General features: G+C 40.8%; 1 protein-coding gene across 2 annotated transcripts in view; it reads left to right on the plus strand.

Moving 5' to 3' along the window:
- LOC137337920 (serine/threonine-protein kinase PRP4 homolog) overlaps positions 1 to 17,403 on the plus strand; it is a 71,924-nt gene that overhangs the window by 47,302 nt on the left and 7,219 nt on the right. For both annotated transcript variants that reach the window (XR_010966613.1, XM_068001774.1), the window contains exons 7-12: positions 3,627 to 3,700; positions 6,603 to 6,693; positions 11,793 to 11,940; positions 13,238 to 13,375; positions 15,730 to 15,883; positions 17,076 to 17,190. Coding sequence is in view for 1 of the 2 variants with exons in the window: in XM_068001774.1 (XP_067857875.1) it covers positions 3,627 to 3,700; positions 6,603 to 6,693; positions 11,793 to 11,940; positions 13,238 to 13,375; positions 15,730 to 15,883; positions 17,076 to 17,190 (720 nt within the window). In the remaining variant the exon portion in view is untranslated. The remainder of the gene's footprint in view (positions 1 to 3,626; positions 3,701 to 6,602; positions 6,694 to 11,792; positions 11,941 to 13,237; positions 13,376 to 15,729; positions 15,884 to 17,075; positions 17,191 to 17,403) is intronic.

Consider the following 17,403-nt stretch of genomic DNA (forward strand, 5'->3'; position numbering starts at 1 on the left):
TCAGACCATATGTCCGGTCATGTTTTGTACACACTCCCTTACTGCCTTTTGTTTCTGTCACCACTTTACTTCCCACTGACTTCCTGCATCGGTTCCCATCCCCCTGCCACATTAGTTTAAACCCTCCCCAACAGCACTAGCAAACACTCCCCCTAGGACATTGGTTCCAGTCCTGCCCAGATGCAGACCGTCCAATTTGTACTGGTCCCACCTCCCCCAGAACCGGTTCCAATGTCCCAGGAATTTGAATCCCTCCCTCTTGCACCATCTCTCAAGCCACGTATTCATCCTAGCTATCCTGTCATTCCTACTCTGACTAGCCCGTGGCACTGGTAGCAATCCTGAGATTACTACCTTTGAGGTCCTACTTTTTAGTTTAACTCCTAACTCCCTAAATTCAGCATGTAGGACCTCATCCCGTTTTTTACCTATATCGTTGGTACCTATATGCACCACGACAACTGGCTGTTCACCCTCCCCCTCCAGAATGTCCTGCAGCTGCTCCGAGACATCCCTGACCCTTGCACCAGGGAGGCAACATACCATCCTGGAGTCTCGGTTGCGTCCGCAGAAACGCCTGTCTATTCCCCTTACAATCGAGTCCCCTATCACTATAGCTCTGCCACTCTTTCTCCTGCCCTCCTGTGCAGCAGAGCCAGCCACGGTGCCATGAACCTGGCCGCTGTCACCTTCCCCTGGTGAGCCATCTCCCCCAACAGTATCCAAAACGGTATACCTGTTTGAGAGGGGGATGGCCACAGGGGACCCCTGCACTACCTGCCTGCACCTCTTGCTCTGCCTGGTGCTCACCCATTCACTTCCTGCCTGTACACCCTTTACCTGCGGTGTGACCAACTCGCTAAACGTGCTATCCACAAGTTTCTCTGCATCGCGGATGCCCCACAGTGAATCCACCCGCAGCTCCAGCTCCGAGATACGATCGGTCAGTAGCTGCAGGTGGTCACACTTCCTGCACACATGGTCGGCAGGGACACTGGTAGTGTCCGTGACTTCCCACAACTTGCAGGAGGGGCATATCACGGGTGCGAGGTCTGCTGCCATGACTTGCCTTAGCTTAGTTACCTCTTTTAAATTACGTTGAAATTAGAAAATGTTAACTATACTAGGGACCAAGGTTCACTAAAAAAAAACACTACCTGCTATAAAACCTGCAGACGTTCCCTTTCTTATTACTTTACTTACAGTAAAATGATAGAAATACTCACCTGAACCTACTCACCAATCAGCTGCCTCCCCTGTGCCGCGTCACTTTCTGACTGGTGACGTCACCCCGAACTCTGCCGCTGGTCTCAGAGTGTCGGTCTCAGAGTGAGCCTCGCCTTTTATACCTCCGATCTGGTCTCGGTGATTCTCCTGCTCTCGGGCCTCGCCTTTTATACCTCCGATCTGGTCTCGGTGATTCTCCCGCTCTCGGGCCTCGCCTTTTATACCTCCGATCTGGTCTCGGTGATTCTCCCGCTCTCGGGCCTCGCCTTTTATACCTCCGATCTGGTCTCGGTGATTCTCCCGCTCTCGGGCCTCGCCTTTTATACCTCCGATCCGGTCTCGGTGATTCTCCCGCTCTCGGGCCTCGCCTTTTATACCTCCGATCCGGTCTCGGTGATTCTCCCGCTCTCGGGCCTCGCCTTTTATACCTCCGATCCGGTCTCGGTGATTCTCCCGCTCTCGGGCCTCGCCTTTTATACCTCCGATCCGGTCTCGGTGATTCTCCCGCTCTCGGGCCTCGCCTTTTATACCTCCGATCTGGTCTCGGTGATTCTCCTGCTCTCGGGCCTCGCCTTTTATACCTCCGATCCCGCTCCGGTCTCTGGTCTCGGTGATTCTCCCGCTCTCGGGCCTCGCCTTTTATACCTCTTATTATCAATTGTCCTACTGTTTAATTACCCCAATTAACCTCCCCCTTTTTAGTTTCCCAGCTCTTAGTTTAAACCAATGCCCTAATTTAGAGAAAAAAAAACAGTAATACTCACCAACCAATCACTTACCTGCTGTCCTGTGACGTCACTCCTTGGTTTTCTGTTGTTGTTTTTGATCCGCTCAGGTCTCGGGCCTCGGGTTCCTTTTTTTTTCTATTGCCATTATGTTGTCTCTAATTAGTACAGCTGCTCCACCCCCCACCTTCTTCCTTCTCTATCCTTTGTAAATAAATTATATCCTGCAATGTTTAACTGCCAGTCCCTGTTCTTTATGTAGCCATGTTTCAGTTATCCCTACTACATCTGGCTCCTCACTACAAATCATTGCCTCTAGTTCCCCCGTTTTGTTTCGGATGATGTGCACATTGCTGTACAGGCAATTTCATTTGTTTTAATAATTGTTCCCCTTTATTTTTTAGTCATTTTGTACTTATGTTCTATAACTGTATTTGTTCCTTGACCGTTAATGTTACCTTTGTTCCTTACCTTGGTCTGACCTTTACTCTCATCTTTTTCTTTTATTTTCAGACTTGTTATTTTCACCAGCTCCCTACCCCTGTCTTACTAGTTTAAAGTCCTGTTGACAGCCCTATTTATCCTTTCCGCCAGGACACTGGTCCCATTCTGATTCAGGTGGAGCCCGTCCCAATGTTACACTTCCTTACTGTCCTAGCACTGGTGCCAGTGCCCCATGAAATGGAATCACTCCTTCATACAACACTCTTTCAGCCACGCATTCACCTTCCTGATCTGCCCATCCCAATTAGCACATGGCTCGGGTTGTAATCTCGATTACCACCTGTGAGGTCCCATTTTTTAATTTAGTTCCTAACTTCTGATATTCTCTTAGGGAAGAAAAGGGAGAGATCCTGCTATGTCATTGGTCCCAACATGAACCATGCCAACTGGATTCTCTCTTTTCCCCCCCCCCCCCCCTGCCGGACTACCCCCTGCTCCAAGGTGCCATGGTTAGCATTCTGGCTGTCCACCCTGCATCCTTGTCCTCAAATAGCAAGTACATTGTACCTGTTGGATCGGACCAGTGTCTGTGGGACCTTCTTCTCTATCTCCCCTTGGTACCTCTTACCCTGCTGTCTAATGGTCACACTCTCCCCTTCCTGTACCTGTACTTTCCTCTAAGGTGTGACTGTACTCTGGAGAAAACTATCCAAAAATTCCTCCCCCTCCCTTATGTGTCGGAATGTCTCTAACTCACACTCCAGCTCAAAGACCCTGAGCTGGAATGTCTCAAGGCAGAGACATTTCCTGTTTAAACCAGTGATAATATAAATGCTCCCTTTTGGAAGCCATTTAAAAATTGCAATCTGAGCCATGAAGCATGTTCTATATGTTTTCTATAGAAAGCAGCCAGAAACAAAATGTGTATCTCATGTTGGAGACTTTTCAAGATGCTTGCACTTGTAGTTTACCTCCAACTCCCTTTTCAAGTTTGAATACAGTGTTCTTCAACAAATTGATTTTAAAATATGACAAATATCTTTTTTGGGTGTGGGGGGTGGTGGTGGCGGTTGTGAAGAGAGTGTTTCCTTTTCAATGCTTTAAATTTGCTGATTGCACATGCTTGTTCTTTTTCCAGTATCAGTAATGGTGAATTGAGCCTACTTGCAATGTTAGATTTGTATTTGAAGTTCTGGATAGTGTTGACTGAAATGAAATTTTTATTTACAGGAGCTGCTCTGAAAAAGCCAACAGTTCCAGATATGTTTACAGAATCTGATGACATGTTTGCTGCCTATTTTGATGTATGTATGCTCTACCTTGTTTAAAAAAGGTCACATGCTGCCAAAACCTATGTGTTCACGTCATCTCCGACTCACCGTGTGTTTTTCCTTAATGTAAATGATAAATATTAACTTTTTTGTTTAACTTAATAGTTTCTGTATCAAAACCAGCCTTTTGGTGTTACTGCTTCAAATATATATTCTAAGGATTTTGTTGAACAGAAGCTTTGAGGTTGACATTGTAGTTTCCAACCTGACCATCTTGTTTCAAATTTAAGTAGCACAGTTGAAGCTTTAAGGCTTCATTACCTAATCTTAGATCGAGTTCACTGCAGCAAGCTGTACAATCGTGATTTATTAGTTAATAAGCTAGTACATGCAAATCGGGTCATCAGTTTGAAGTTTCGAGAGTATGTTCCACTTCCAAATTATAGAGCAAGGGCCTACAAGATCAAAACTCCTTGAACATTTAACTGACTTAGTTTTTGTATGTTTCCAAAAATGTTTTTTTTCTGTCTTTGTTTTTGCCTCTTGGCTTTCCTCTTTAAATCTCTTGCCCTAGATTGATTTGTCTTTCCATTTCTCTGTTTCAGGGGTGGACACACCTAATTTTTTGAAGCATAATCATGAAACTGGAAAAAAAAAAAAAATTTTAATTTTATATTTTTAAGCCTGCCCTTTACTTGCATCCCACTCCCTCAATATTTCCATTGTCGACAATAAATACAGTCCAAACCTTTTGATTCTAACTAACTGCCAAAATAACACACACAAAATTGAGACGAGAAACAAATGAATGTTTCTTGCATTACTGTGCATTAAATTAACTTGCTTCGGACATACCCCAGAGTGTCTAATAATGCAGTATTGAACTCACATTTAATGTAAAAACTGATCTGCAGGTAACTTTCTTATTATACAGTGCCATATGGCCACTATTTTTGTCCAAGTGAGAATTTCAGAAATGGTTTATTTTCAGTGGTAAAAAATTGCCAATAGCACTTTTACTACTTGATTGTCTATATCCCCAACTCCAACACAAATACTCTACCTCTAAATTATTCCCAACAAAATATTGTGCCCAAGCAGTTTCAGAGATCATCCACAAAGTCTTCTGCCACTATGCATGGCAGGGTCACCAAATTAGGAGTATGACAAATTTTGACATGGGGACGTAGAGGCTTGCATGGGGAGCATATTTGTGGCAGATGTAATTCAATATCAAAAATGATAAAGTAATACATTTTGGAAGTCAGAACAGAGAGAGCAAATACACCTTACCCAACAAGATTTTAAGTAGAATAGTGGTGCAGATGGACCTTGATGTGCAGATACACAGATCATTAAAAATGGCAGCAGAAGTAGATTATAGCTATAAGAAAAGAAAACAATTGTTGGTTTTGCATCTCGAGGCATAGGAATTGCATCAAAGCAAGGAGTTAACGTTGAACTTGTGCAAAACCTTAGACTACTGTTGGAGGTCATGTGAAGTTTTGGTCACCCTGTTACAGGAAAGATATAAAAGCAATGGAAAAGTTGCAATATAGATTCTCATGGATGTTACCGGAGATAAGTGACTGTAATTATGAAGAGAAAATTGAGAAATTCAGACTTTTTTTCTATTAGAGCTGAAAAGGTGACCTGATAAAGGCCTTCAAAAATTTGGAAAGTTTTGATACGATAAATAGTAATAGATCGTTTGCAGTGATTGTCAAACTGGTAACAAGAGGGCACAAATTTAACCACAAATTAGGGAAGGTTTTACATAGGGAGTGGTTAGAATGTGGAATTCCCTGCCACAAATGTTTAAAACAATGTTGATAAATTCTTTTGAAAGAGAATTAGATAGTTACTTGAAAAGGGTGTGTAGGCATGAGAGTGAGATTAGACCAGGTAGCTCATAGAGAAAAACACTTGCTGGGCCAAATTACCTATTTCTCTGTTGTAACTTTCTATGTATATAGTATATAGCAGCCTCAACACAGACCCCTCCACATTTTTCCATCTTTACCCATTCTGTTTCTTTTTGCCTGCAACGATCTTTGACCTTATTGCCCTTAATTTTACTCGTCATTATCTATGCCATAGGTCTTTCTTTCTCATGGTATTTTATAACTGCTTTTGAAAATCCACTGCATTACCTTTACCCTCTCAGTTTCTACAAAGAATTCCATACAATTAGTTAAAGATCACATGCCTTTTAGAAATCTGTGCTGACTGGCTCTGTTTTTCTCAAAGTACTTATTAATTTCATCTTGTATTATAGACTCTTATAGCCTCTAGTAATTTGCCAACAACTGAAGTAAGACCAGCTGACCTATAATTTCCTGGCTGGTCCCTGCCTCTCTTGGTGGAGTGTTACATTTGCCACCCTTCAGTCCCCGGCACTATTTTTCTTTCTACAGAATTTTGGAAAATTAGTCAGACCTTCTATTTCTTCTGTAATTTCCTTCAGGATCCTGTGATGTAAACCATCAGAATGTCCTATTAACCTACAGTGATCAGGGAAACTACTCTGATCTACTGATATGTAACTCTCCATGCATATTCTCAGCTGTTATGCTGATGAATGTTATTGGTGTGATTGACCATATGAACATGTTAACTCTAACCTTTTTAAGTATTGTCACTAAATCCTTAATTAATCTATATGCATTTTGAAACATTTGTGTCTGTTCTGAAATGACATTAATTCTTGGGTTTTCATGACCAATTTATTTTCTGATTGGTGCATTTGTTGCTGTACTTTTTGTTTTCATGTGGAAGAAAATGATGTAGCAGAATTTGAGCTGTGTGGTGGGTCGGGGGTGGGAAGGAAGAAGGGGAGAACAAAGAAAGATTTCAAGACTCTCAGCTGTACCTACTGGGAAGCTTAAATGATCAATAAAACCTTGAAATCTAAAGTATATATGTTTGTTTCCAGAGTGCTCACCTGAGAGCTGCTGGATTTGGAAAAGATTTCAAAGAAAATCCCAATCTCAGGGATAACTGGACTGATGCAGAAGGCTACTATCGTGAGTATTCGAAAATTCTTTCCCCATCTCCTATAAGTATAAAAGTGACATAGGCGGGCTTAATAAAATGATGTATCCTCTGCCTCAACCACATAATCTAGGCTATCACTTCATTGCTGTACTGAGGGAGTGCTGCACTGTTGGAGGTGCTAACTTTCAGATGAGATGTTAAACCGAGGCGTGGTCTGCCCTCTTAGATGGATGTAAAAAATATTTGAAGAGTTCTTCTGGTGTTCTGACCAATATTTATCCATCAAACAACATTACTAAAACAGATTATTTGGTCATTCATTTCTGCTTAGGGGAGCTTGATGTGTGCAAATTGGCTCCCATGTTTCCCTATATTACAACAGTGACCACATCCAAAAGTGCTTAATTGACTATTAAGGGGCTTTGGGACAACCTGAGTAGGAGCTATATAAATGAAAGTTATTTCTTATTTGATTTGTTATATTCTAAATCTAGTTTTGAAAATACAGCTTTTAGAGAAAGCTAGCTATGTGATTAATATTCTGTTCATTTTTTCCTAATTGAGTAAAATTATCCAGATAAATATATTCAGAACATCTTAATCTCCAGTGTAAAATTAATTTTTGTAATAGTAAGAATTATGGTATTATGCTTATCGGGATGATTGCCACTGCTGAGGACTGAAACCCTTTCACTTGTCAGGATTGAGCATTCCCAGGGTAGATATAGCATTGGTTAGATATAGAATAGAACTCTCATAACTCTCATATTCAGAAGAACATTATCTATTGCATTCTTGTAAACTTTGCATTCTTCCTCAATGTTTTATCTTCTACATAAATTTAGATCATCAATTGTGCAACAAGGGATAATTGTACAATGATGTACCAAGAGCTATTCTTGCTGACTCCTTGCACTCCTGCCCTGCTTTTATGCTGTGTAAGCGTCATGGCCTCAGAACTGAGGATGGATCTTTTCTCCAGTCTGCAGGAGTGTCTCAATGTTGCTATTCCAGTAGGAAAAATCCTTAATACTGCTTTTCTGCTTTGTGAATTGGTAGCCAGTTCTGTTTGTAGTCATAACTGTTGTATTTTTGGTACCGGCTTCTCTTTGAGTTGGCCATAGGAACGGGTGTCAGCAATTCGGCACACTAAGCCTGCTCCACCATTGATAGCTTATCTTTTAGCTGCAATGCCCTGGCTTTTCTCCATTTCTGTTTCCCAAGAATCTATCTTCCTTTTGAATGCTTTAATTGAAATGCATCTATGGTCTTCATTGGTAGTGTGTTTCACATTCTTCACCCACTACATGCAGTTAGACTTTTTGACAACCTGTCAGCCAACTTTTAATAACTTATACACTTGGACCCATAGATCCCTTTATTCATCCACCCCTCCCACCCTATCCCTCCCCATTTAGAGTATAGGGCTAATTTAATGCTCCAAGCAGGTAGCCATGCTTGCAGGGAGTATGTGTTAGAGAATAGGAGCTACGATGTTGTAATCGTAGCTCCGACCACTCTGCCTTTGAGCGTGGCTTCCTCACTTGGATTGCAGGATTGTGGAATTAACCTTAGTAGCCCTATCTGACATTCTTGTGTCCAAGCTGCAATATATTTGGATTTTTAAAAGGCCTTCGATGAGGTACTGCTCAGTAGATTCATGACTAAGGTCAGAGCATGTGGAGTCAGGGGACAAGTAGCAGAATGGATAGCAAGCTGGCTACAAAATAGAAAACAGTAGTTACTCAGACCTGCAAAAGGTGGGATGTGGTGTTCCACAAGGATCGGTGCTGTGGGACCATTGTTGTTCACCATCTACATAAACGATTTCAAAATTTGCAGACGACACCAAATTTGTGGGGGGTATAGTTAATGCTGAGGAGGACTCCGACAAAATACAGGAAGACATTGGTAAACTTGCAGAATGGGTGTGTAATTGGCAAATGAATTTCAATATAGATAGGTGTGAGATGGTACATTTTGGTAAGAAGAGTAAGGAGGCCACATATTTGGAAAATAAGAGTCTCAATTGGGTAGAGGAGCAGAGGGATCTGGGAGTATAGATACTAAAATCACTAAAATTAGTGACATAGTTTAATAAGGCCATAAAAAAAGCAAACAAAGCATTGGGGTTCATTTCTAGAGGAATAGAATTTAGAAGCAGAGAGGTTATTTTAAACTTTCATAGAACCTTGATTAGACCACACTTGGACTACTGTGAACAGTATTTCCATATTATAAAAAGGATATGGAGGCACTGGAGAAGATGCAAAAAAGATTTACTAGGATGATACCAGAACTGAGGTTATACCAGTCAGCAAAGATTGAACAGGTTGGGGCTCTTTTCCCTAGAAAGGAGAAGACTGAGGGGAGACCTGATAGAGGTCTTTAAGATTCTGAAAGTGTTTGATAGGGTAGACATAGAGATGATGTTTTCATTTGCAGGGGCGACCAGAACTAGGGGCCATAAATATAAGATAGTCACTAATAAATCCAATAGGGAATTCAGGAGAAATTTCTTGACACTGAGAGTGGTTGGAATGTCTAACTCGCTACCACAAGGAGTAGTTGAGGCAAATAGCATAGATGCATTTATGGGGAAGCTAGATAAACACATGAGGGAGAAAGGAATAGAAGGATATGTTGATTGAGTTACATGAAGAATGGTGGGAGGAGGCTCATGTGGAGCATAAACACCGTCATGGACCTGTTGGGCCGAATGGCCTGTTTCTGTGCAGCACATTCTATGTGAGGTGTACCGCCTCCTAATTTATGTTAAACTGCATCTGCTGTCATTTGCTCACTCACCGTGAAAAGCCGGGGCCATTAGCACTGATTGTAGGAGAACACCACGTGGTACTTCCTGTCAATCCGACAATGTTACTTGTATCCTAACTTCACTGCCCCACAGCTCCCAATCGATTCCTTAGTTGTACCACAAGATTGCCTCCAGTCCAGGTGCCCTAAATTTTAGCAAGTAAATCTCTTGTACAGACCTGTTCAAATGCCTTCTGAGAATCCATGTATGTGACATCTATGAATTTGTTCTATCACCTGGAGTAACCATCAAAGAACTCTCCTGGGTTAATTTGACATGACCTGGCTTTCATAAAACCATGTCCCATTCTCTTCTCTCCATCACCCCCCCCCCACCACCCCCCTCCAAATCCTTATTAGCTTTTACTACTTAAATGTACACGTATTCAGATCCTGACACTGGCTTCTAGTAATTTTCCTACTACTAACATTAAACCTGCTGGTGTGTAGTTACTTTGAACCTTCCTCCTTTTTTGAATAAAGATGTAATGTTTGCTACCTTCTAATCCTCTGGTGTTATCCCTGAATTCATGGCGCTTGGGAAAGATTATAGCTAATGCATACCCATTCTTTGCCTGTTTCTTTTAATAAACTTTCTAGGGCTGGTAATTTTTCTGGCTTTATTCCCATTCAGACATACATGACAGTTTTTATGTTTATACTAATCCCTTTTTGAGTTTCTCCCCCTCATTGATCTAGTCTTCCCTGTACCTCTGGTGTCATATCCTTTTTCACCGTGAAGACTGAAGCAGAAATATTTCTCCGCTCTGGAACCCTGTTGTTCTTTAGGCTCAAGGTCTTTTGAAGAGGGGAAGCTTGTTTCATTCTGTATTCCAGCAGAACATTAAGTTCTGTAGTTTAGTGTTAGATTCTGTTACCAATAGTGTCCTTGTTGCTGTCTAATGAACCACAGTATCGAAGAGTGGAAAGGTTGTTTTCTCTCAAGGCTATGTTGAGGAAGACTGAAGTGCTGAAAATTGATCTTCAAGAATTGGATAGCTTTGCTCAATATACTTTCCCATCTACCGCCAGTGAATTTTCAGAATTGGTTGTGTAGTTCGAATTATCCTTGCAAGTCAGAAGGATTCATTTGCGACAAAGTTGAGGCAGGCTGAGTATGACATTCCTGCAACCCAGAGATCCTTATCGTTCTCGTTCTATTTCCATAGTGTTATAGATATTGAGTCAGCTCCCATGGCGTGTGGCACTGAACCATTTGCCATGAAGTTTTTCAGGGCAAGGGTGTATTCATGCTACGCACTTTCATAGGTATTTCAACTGACACAATGTTCAGAGAGTTCTCTGCTAACAAATGAACATCTGCCTGGCTTTAGTTGCCTTCATTGATGCTAAGGGGGAGGGGTGGTCTTAGTTTGGGCTTTTTGGCGGGGTGGGGGGGGGAGTTGCTGCAAGCTGCTGTTGATTTAAAATTATTTTCTCTTCCCATATTCAGCTCTCCAAGTCACACACCAGTTCCAGCTTAGAGGGCAAGTAAGAGACCTTCAAAGCACCTGCCAGGACTGCTATTAAGCTGGCCTCCAAGAGGCACATAAGAAGAGTCCCATGGTGACTTCTCTCTGGCACAAGCCCACATTTGACCATACTTTGGTAATGAGCGTTCAAGCTCTAAAGTGGTATAAGACTGTGCTGCGAATGGTATTAAGGATTTAGAACAGATCTGTAGGTCTTGGGTTAAACAGAGCAAAGACCTCACCAATCATTTCAGTTGTCCACATTATGAAAAACTACAGTATCTGCACTGAATAATTCAGTCCACAATCCTTTAGTCAATCCATCATAATTTGATATTTGAATGTGATAAAATGTTTTGATCTGGTATGTTTATGTTAGCAGAGCCAGAAAGTGGGCAATTGTATTTGTTCCCCTTGATATTCTGCATGATTTAGACTGGATCTCAACCATGTTGACATCAAGTAATGAGTTGCTTCCCAATAGGGAGGAAAAGTTAGAGGGGAAATTGACCCACTTGTGAAACGTAGGAACTAATTCAAGTGCTCTCCTTAGCCAGCGAATAATGACACTAGTGGACCTAACAAGGGAGAGAAGACTACTGAAGGAAGAACACACACAGTAAACTAGCTACAGGAAGAACTAACTTAACAAGTAATTATAATAAATTCTAAAAATCTCAGGTTAGATGAGGGGAAAAATAGATCTTGTCAACCTGACCATGCATTTGTTAATTATAAGTAATGCTTGGCCACTTAAGGAAAGGTTCTCTTGCCTTACTTTCATGCAACATCCTTGTTTGAACTATAACCCATTGTAAATGTTTGTCTATGTTTTGCAGGAGTAAATATTGGGGAAGTTCTCGATAAGCGTTACAGTGTATATGGTTACACTGGTCAAGGAGTTTTCAGTAATGTTGTACGTGCCAGAGACATGGCAAGAGCTAGCCAGGAGGTGGCAGTCAAAATAATCAGGAACAATGAGCTCATGTAAGTCTCTTCTGAGGTGAAGTTCGGACTGTGCCAAGGTCCTGATACGAGATCATAGTTATGGTACCATTCTACTCTGCCAAGTGTGACTTGTATAAATAACTTCTATAATTGCCACATTGTGCGAGCAACATTACTGTAGCAAAGACATTAGAAACACATGTATGATGCAATAACACTTGTGTGCAAACTAATAAGTAGATGGGGGAGGAGGGAGCCACCTCTTAGATACATCCCCTTTTATAGACATTGGGGATTATATGAAATGAAGGAAAGGCAAATACATCACTGGCAATCAGAGCAGGATGGTCCAAGTCTTCAGTTTGTGCAGTGGGGTGCTATCCAGAGTAGACTCATCTTCCCTTTTCTGAAAGCCTGTAAGGGCCTGCAAACTATAGAACTAATTTCTGGGCTATAAAAAGAACGAACAGGTGGGTAAGTGTAACAGAATCTACACTAGAAAGATTAATAAGGAGACTTGCTCATTTATTATAGGATATATTTTCATTGTTTTCAAAGTTTGGGTGACTATAACCTTATTTGTAAGGAAATGTACTATTTGTACTTTGCATATGGGTCAGTTTTATCCATGGACTTGTCATGCTTAAGTTGCACATAGAAGCATAATGAATTGTATTCTGAACCTCTACCATGTTTGTTTCTTGCTGTGAACTACCAAATCCAAGTATAGACCACCTGGTAAAGATTTTGAAAAATACAGAAAGTACTTCAATTGGTTTGAAGCATTGAGTATATTAATTCCTTTAATATAGCACAAAATAGCAAGAGGATCATGTAAGGCACTTTACATTGATGAGAATGGAATGTGGTTGTGATATTCAGTTTTTATTGAGGGTTATTGTCATGTAACAGTTCACATGTGGATTCCTTTTTGCCAATTTTCTGTCATTCTTTCTCTATTCCTCTGCTGAAGTTATTGATTTTCGGGATATGGTGCCTCCGGTGCCTTGTACAAATGGTCATTCTTCTTATGTGGGCTCTGATGGTGTATGTTGGCTGGATATTCAGTTGTGAGGAACATCAGAACTCAGCCCCATGCTGTCCTCACCCAACATCCACACGTGTGCAGTTCCAGAAGAAGCCCTGCTTTCTACCCTCCCCCTTCCCAACCTAAGGGAACTGTAGTCAATTGTAGCACTTGAACCTCCCTCTGTTGCTAAGACTATATTGCATTTTTGCTGTATAGTCATGCAATGTATTATATTTAATTGCAGTTCAGTTTTCTCTTGTTGACTAAAATTAAGATTGATCCATGACCGCATGTTTGTGTCGGCAGGCAGAAGACTGGTTTGAAAGAGCTGGAGTTCCTGAAGAAGCTGAATGATGCAGATCCTGATGATAAGTTCCACTGCCTGAGACTGTTCAGGCATTTCTACCACAAGCAACATCTCTGCTTGGTCTTTGAACCTCTGAGGTAACTGGCTACTGTATAACCCTGTAAATATAAATCCAATTCTCACTCCCCAACCCCCTCCCCATTACTACTACCAACACTTGGTTAATGTGTGGCATAAACCAGGAGGGGAGCAGTAAGCAACTGCTATGATCAGCCTTATTAGGGATTTCTGTTTGCTGGTCTTGGAGGGATCCTCTGGTTGATGTCATCTTGGTGTGGCTGCAATGCACAGAGTCCCTGAAATCGATGTTCGCGATGTTCTGCAGAAGAGTTCTGTAAATGAACATAGGCAAATAAATTAATCCGAACTATATCGGAGAAACTTCATAGGTAAGTGGCTATTGGTAATCATGCAATTGCATTGACAACTTGTGTACTACAAGGGGTAAACAAAGGGTATCAATAGGGAAAATTGGGGAAATGGCACCCCTTTAGGGTGCTTTGAAGATTAACATCAGAGTGTCAATCCTGTGCTGCATTAAAAAAACACATCACTAGAATCAGTTATTTTTCCCATGTTGAAAGCAAGCTACATCTCTAGTTTACCATTAGTGTTACATTTTTCTTAACAAGTAGGCACAAGAGATTCCTTGACACTATTTAAACAAGTGAAGAGAGTTCTAGTGTCCTGGCCAACATTTCTTTGTTCAACCAACCCACCAAAACAGAATATCTTCCCTCAGCCTTAAACTAACTTGGAGACACTGTCATGAATTCCTGAGAAACGGTTGCATGATATACACACTATGCTAAAGCCAATGCAAATGTCAGTGGGTGGACCATTGCTCACCTGTGATTGTTTCTTGAGGTTGGTTGTCCATGAAGCTCTAAAATCACATAACACTAGATAGTTTAAGTTTCTTCAAAATCCATCTCAAGGGACCACGTTGCCACATATGATGTCAAAGTTCCTGGGTTTGGTCCATACATCATTTTCCCACATGCCTTTTTATGTCTCATTCTGATGGGAGATTTCATTGTGAAGTCATAGTACAAAGTTAAGGTCTACTAATTAATTTTTGTGGATGTGTCTTTCTTTTGCTTCGGCATATTGACCAAGAGTAGTGTGAAGTCTAACCACAGTCCCAGGACAATCATTTTCTTTGAACCAGATTTTGCCTTCTAACTCTTAGCATCACCTGGCACCAATGCTTCAACACCATGTAATATTGATGCTTGAATGGGTGCACACCCTTTGGTGGGCTACTGATTCCTGGCAAGGTTCAGCACAAGCATTTCAGTATTGGCCAGCATGGAATCAGTTTTGGTCTCTGAATCTGCTGCCTTTGCTTCTCTCTATTTTGACATTTCAGAGAAGATTTCAGTGCTGTCATCTAGACTTTTTCACAATAGCTTTATACTATACCCCATTTTTGAGGGATGGGGGTGGGGAATCTCAAATTGGCATGACTTGCATCTTCCTTTTGACTGGTAAACTTTATTTTTGTTCATCCTCAGTATAAGCTTGTTACCATAGGAGGGAGAGTAAAGGGACCACACTAGAGTTGTAACATTCTGGCTCATAATCTCTTACAGGAGCATTGTTTCGTGATTCTCCCTAGAGGTAACTAGAGGTTATCCTTGTGGTAAGTGGAGGATGCTTTCTATATAAAGAACTTAGAAGTAAATAGTTTTATCCTCCTGGACTTGCCAAGCATGTTCAAAGGGTAGGGAATAAGGGGCAGTACCCAATGAGGATGTTAAGGGGATGTCTGGGAGTAGGTAGCATTTATGATTTGCTAAATCCATGGTTAAGGCATTACATAATAGCAAATCCAGCTCCATTCCCTTTGAAGAGTTGATGTTGATGTATTTCACTTTCATCAGCAATTGAAGGAAGCTGAGGACAGATGATAAAGAAATTGATCAGTTTAAAAACGGGATGTTAGCCAATACTGGGGTACTTCTAACAAAGCTATTGTGAAAATGGAAGCAAACTGCTGATACTCAAGGAGAGATTAAAATGGAATTATTCTTGTAGGCTCACAGCACAACTAGCACTTGAGAGCAGTTAAGAGTGTTAGCATAGTGGAAACGCAGGGCTTTTTTATAACATCTCCCATCTGAAGCAGGATTTAAGGCTATTTTGAGTTGGAACTGAAAGACCAAAACAGGTGTGTTTACGAAGTATTTCGGCTTCCGTTGAGCATCACTTGGCTCATTTTAAAAGATATGGACCAAACATTTTTACTAAACTGAAACAAGTAAAAAGTCGATAAAAAGGATATAAATGGATGACTTATATTTACAATAACTTTGTTTAAAATGAGTTGTGTGTGCTGTGAAAATTACATTAATGGGTGACACCTACATTTCATTATGTACATTTAAACAATTTGGATACAAAAACTTTTTGCTCCCTTTTCCCACAGTATGAACTTGCGTGAGGTGTTGAAAAAATATGGGAAAGATGTTGGCCTTCATATAAAGGCTGTAAGATCATACAGTCAGCAGCTTTTCCTGGCTCTGAAACTGTTGAAGAGATGTAACATCCTGCACGCTGACATCAAACCTGACAATATTCTGGTAAATTACAACTTTCGTCACTAATGCAGGGTTAAAATAGTGGTTTGCATGATGAGTGTTTGATATCCTGATAATTTTTGGGGGGGAAATCCATTAAATTTTTTTTATACCGTCATTCATAGGTAGCGCACTCAGTCAAATTGGTAAAGCACTCCTTGTCAGTTGAGTTTTGTAAGTTCTTGGATTGGCCAGTAGATATTTGCTCGCAGGAAAGCAAAAGGCGGGGATGGAGAAGGAGGAACGGAGGATAACAGAAATGATACTGTCCCAATCATTCCACTCTCCTGGCTAGATTAAGTTTGTAATGGTGAGTCCCCTTCAGGGGAGAAAAATGGGAGGAGATAGGGTGTTTGGGGTGCATGAATTTATTTACAAATATAAACACGGACACATTTATTTCTCTTTTCCGATTCACAGCAATTTTTTCTAAAATGCACCGGTGTGCTTTTAATCATTTGTATGGTGGCAGTGTTGCTTTTGTGCATTGCATATTGGGATACACAGTGCTTTTATGGGGAGACAGTTCTGTTGAGACTTATTCATAATTCTACACATAGGATTTAATGACTGTTTAAACAACGTGTTTCTTCACTGAGGCGTCACGTCTTAAACATGGAATGTGGAAAATCCATAAAGGTAATCTGAGGGAGCCTGTATGCAAATATTAGTTTTCAGAGATGTAGGTTCTCGAGGCAACTTGCTGTTAAAAAACCATTCACCTACTAAATAATCTTTTTTGTGAATGTTTGCCGAGATGTATACATACCAGTCTCCCTGACAGTAGGCCACCAGTTTAAGTCAATAACTAGTTGATTAGATGTTCTTCAAAAGATTAGTAACAAATAATTGGAGGTGCAGATTGTTAGTTATTCTCAAGAAACTGAGGCAAACATCTAAGACTGGTACACAAGTGTACATTTCAAAAATAATTCATTGTGATAGGCACTGATATTTTGATGTGAGAAGATGCAATATAAATGCCATAATATAAAATCACTAAAACTGTTTTCTCTGAAATTAGTGTCACTGGAATTGAGCAAGTTCCACCATCATATTATTTAGTGCTGGAAATACTTCTTAAAAAGTGTTACAATTTCTGCTCTCAAAATTGCATGTGAATTTTCCACGACGGGCCATCAGCAACTAATTGCCAAATATATACACTCAGTTTTCAATGATTTCTTCTCTACAGGTAAATGAATCCAAAACTATCCTGAAGCTTTGTGACTTTGGCTCAGCTTCACATGTGGCTGATAATGATATAACACCATACCTCGTCAGCAGGTTTTACCGAGCCCCTGAAATCAGTAAGTTTTAAATCTTTCTTTAACATCTAAAGCAGATGAAAATCTGCACATTTAGTTTTACCTTTTGGTAATTGGATTTCCTTCTTTTTCCTCCTTTTGAGTCTCCCGATGACCCGTATTCATTCTGACCAAGAGATTAAGCTGGAGACTTTTTCCTAACTCTGCTCTGGTGCTGTTTTATAGCTGACCAATAGGAGATACTCGCATGATCCA

This window comes from Heptranchias perlo, chromosome 2 (assembly GCF_035084215.1).
Source record: "Heptranchias perlo isolate sHepPer1 chromosome 2, sHepPer1.hap1, whole genome shotgun sequence".
Taxonomy (NCBI): Eukaryota; Metazoa; Chordata; class Chondrichthyes; order Hexanchiformes; family Hexanchidae; genus Heptranchias; species Heptranchias perlo.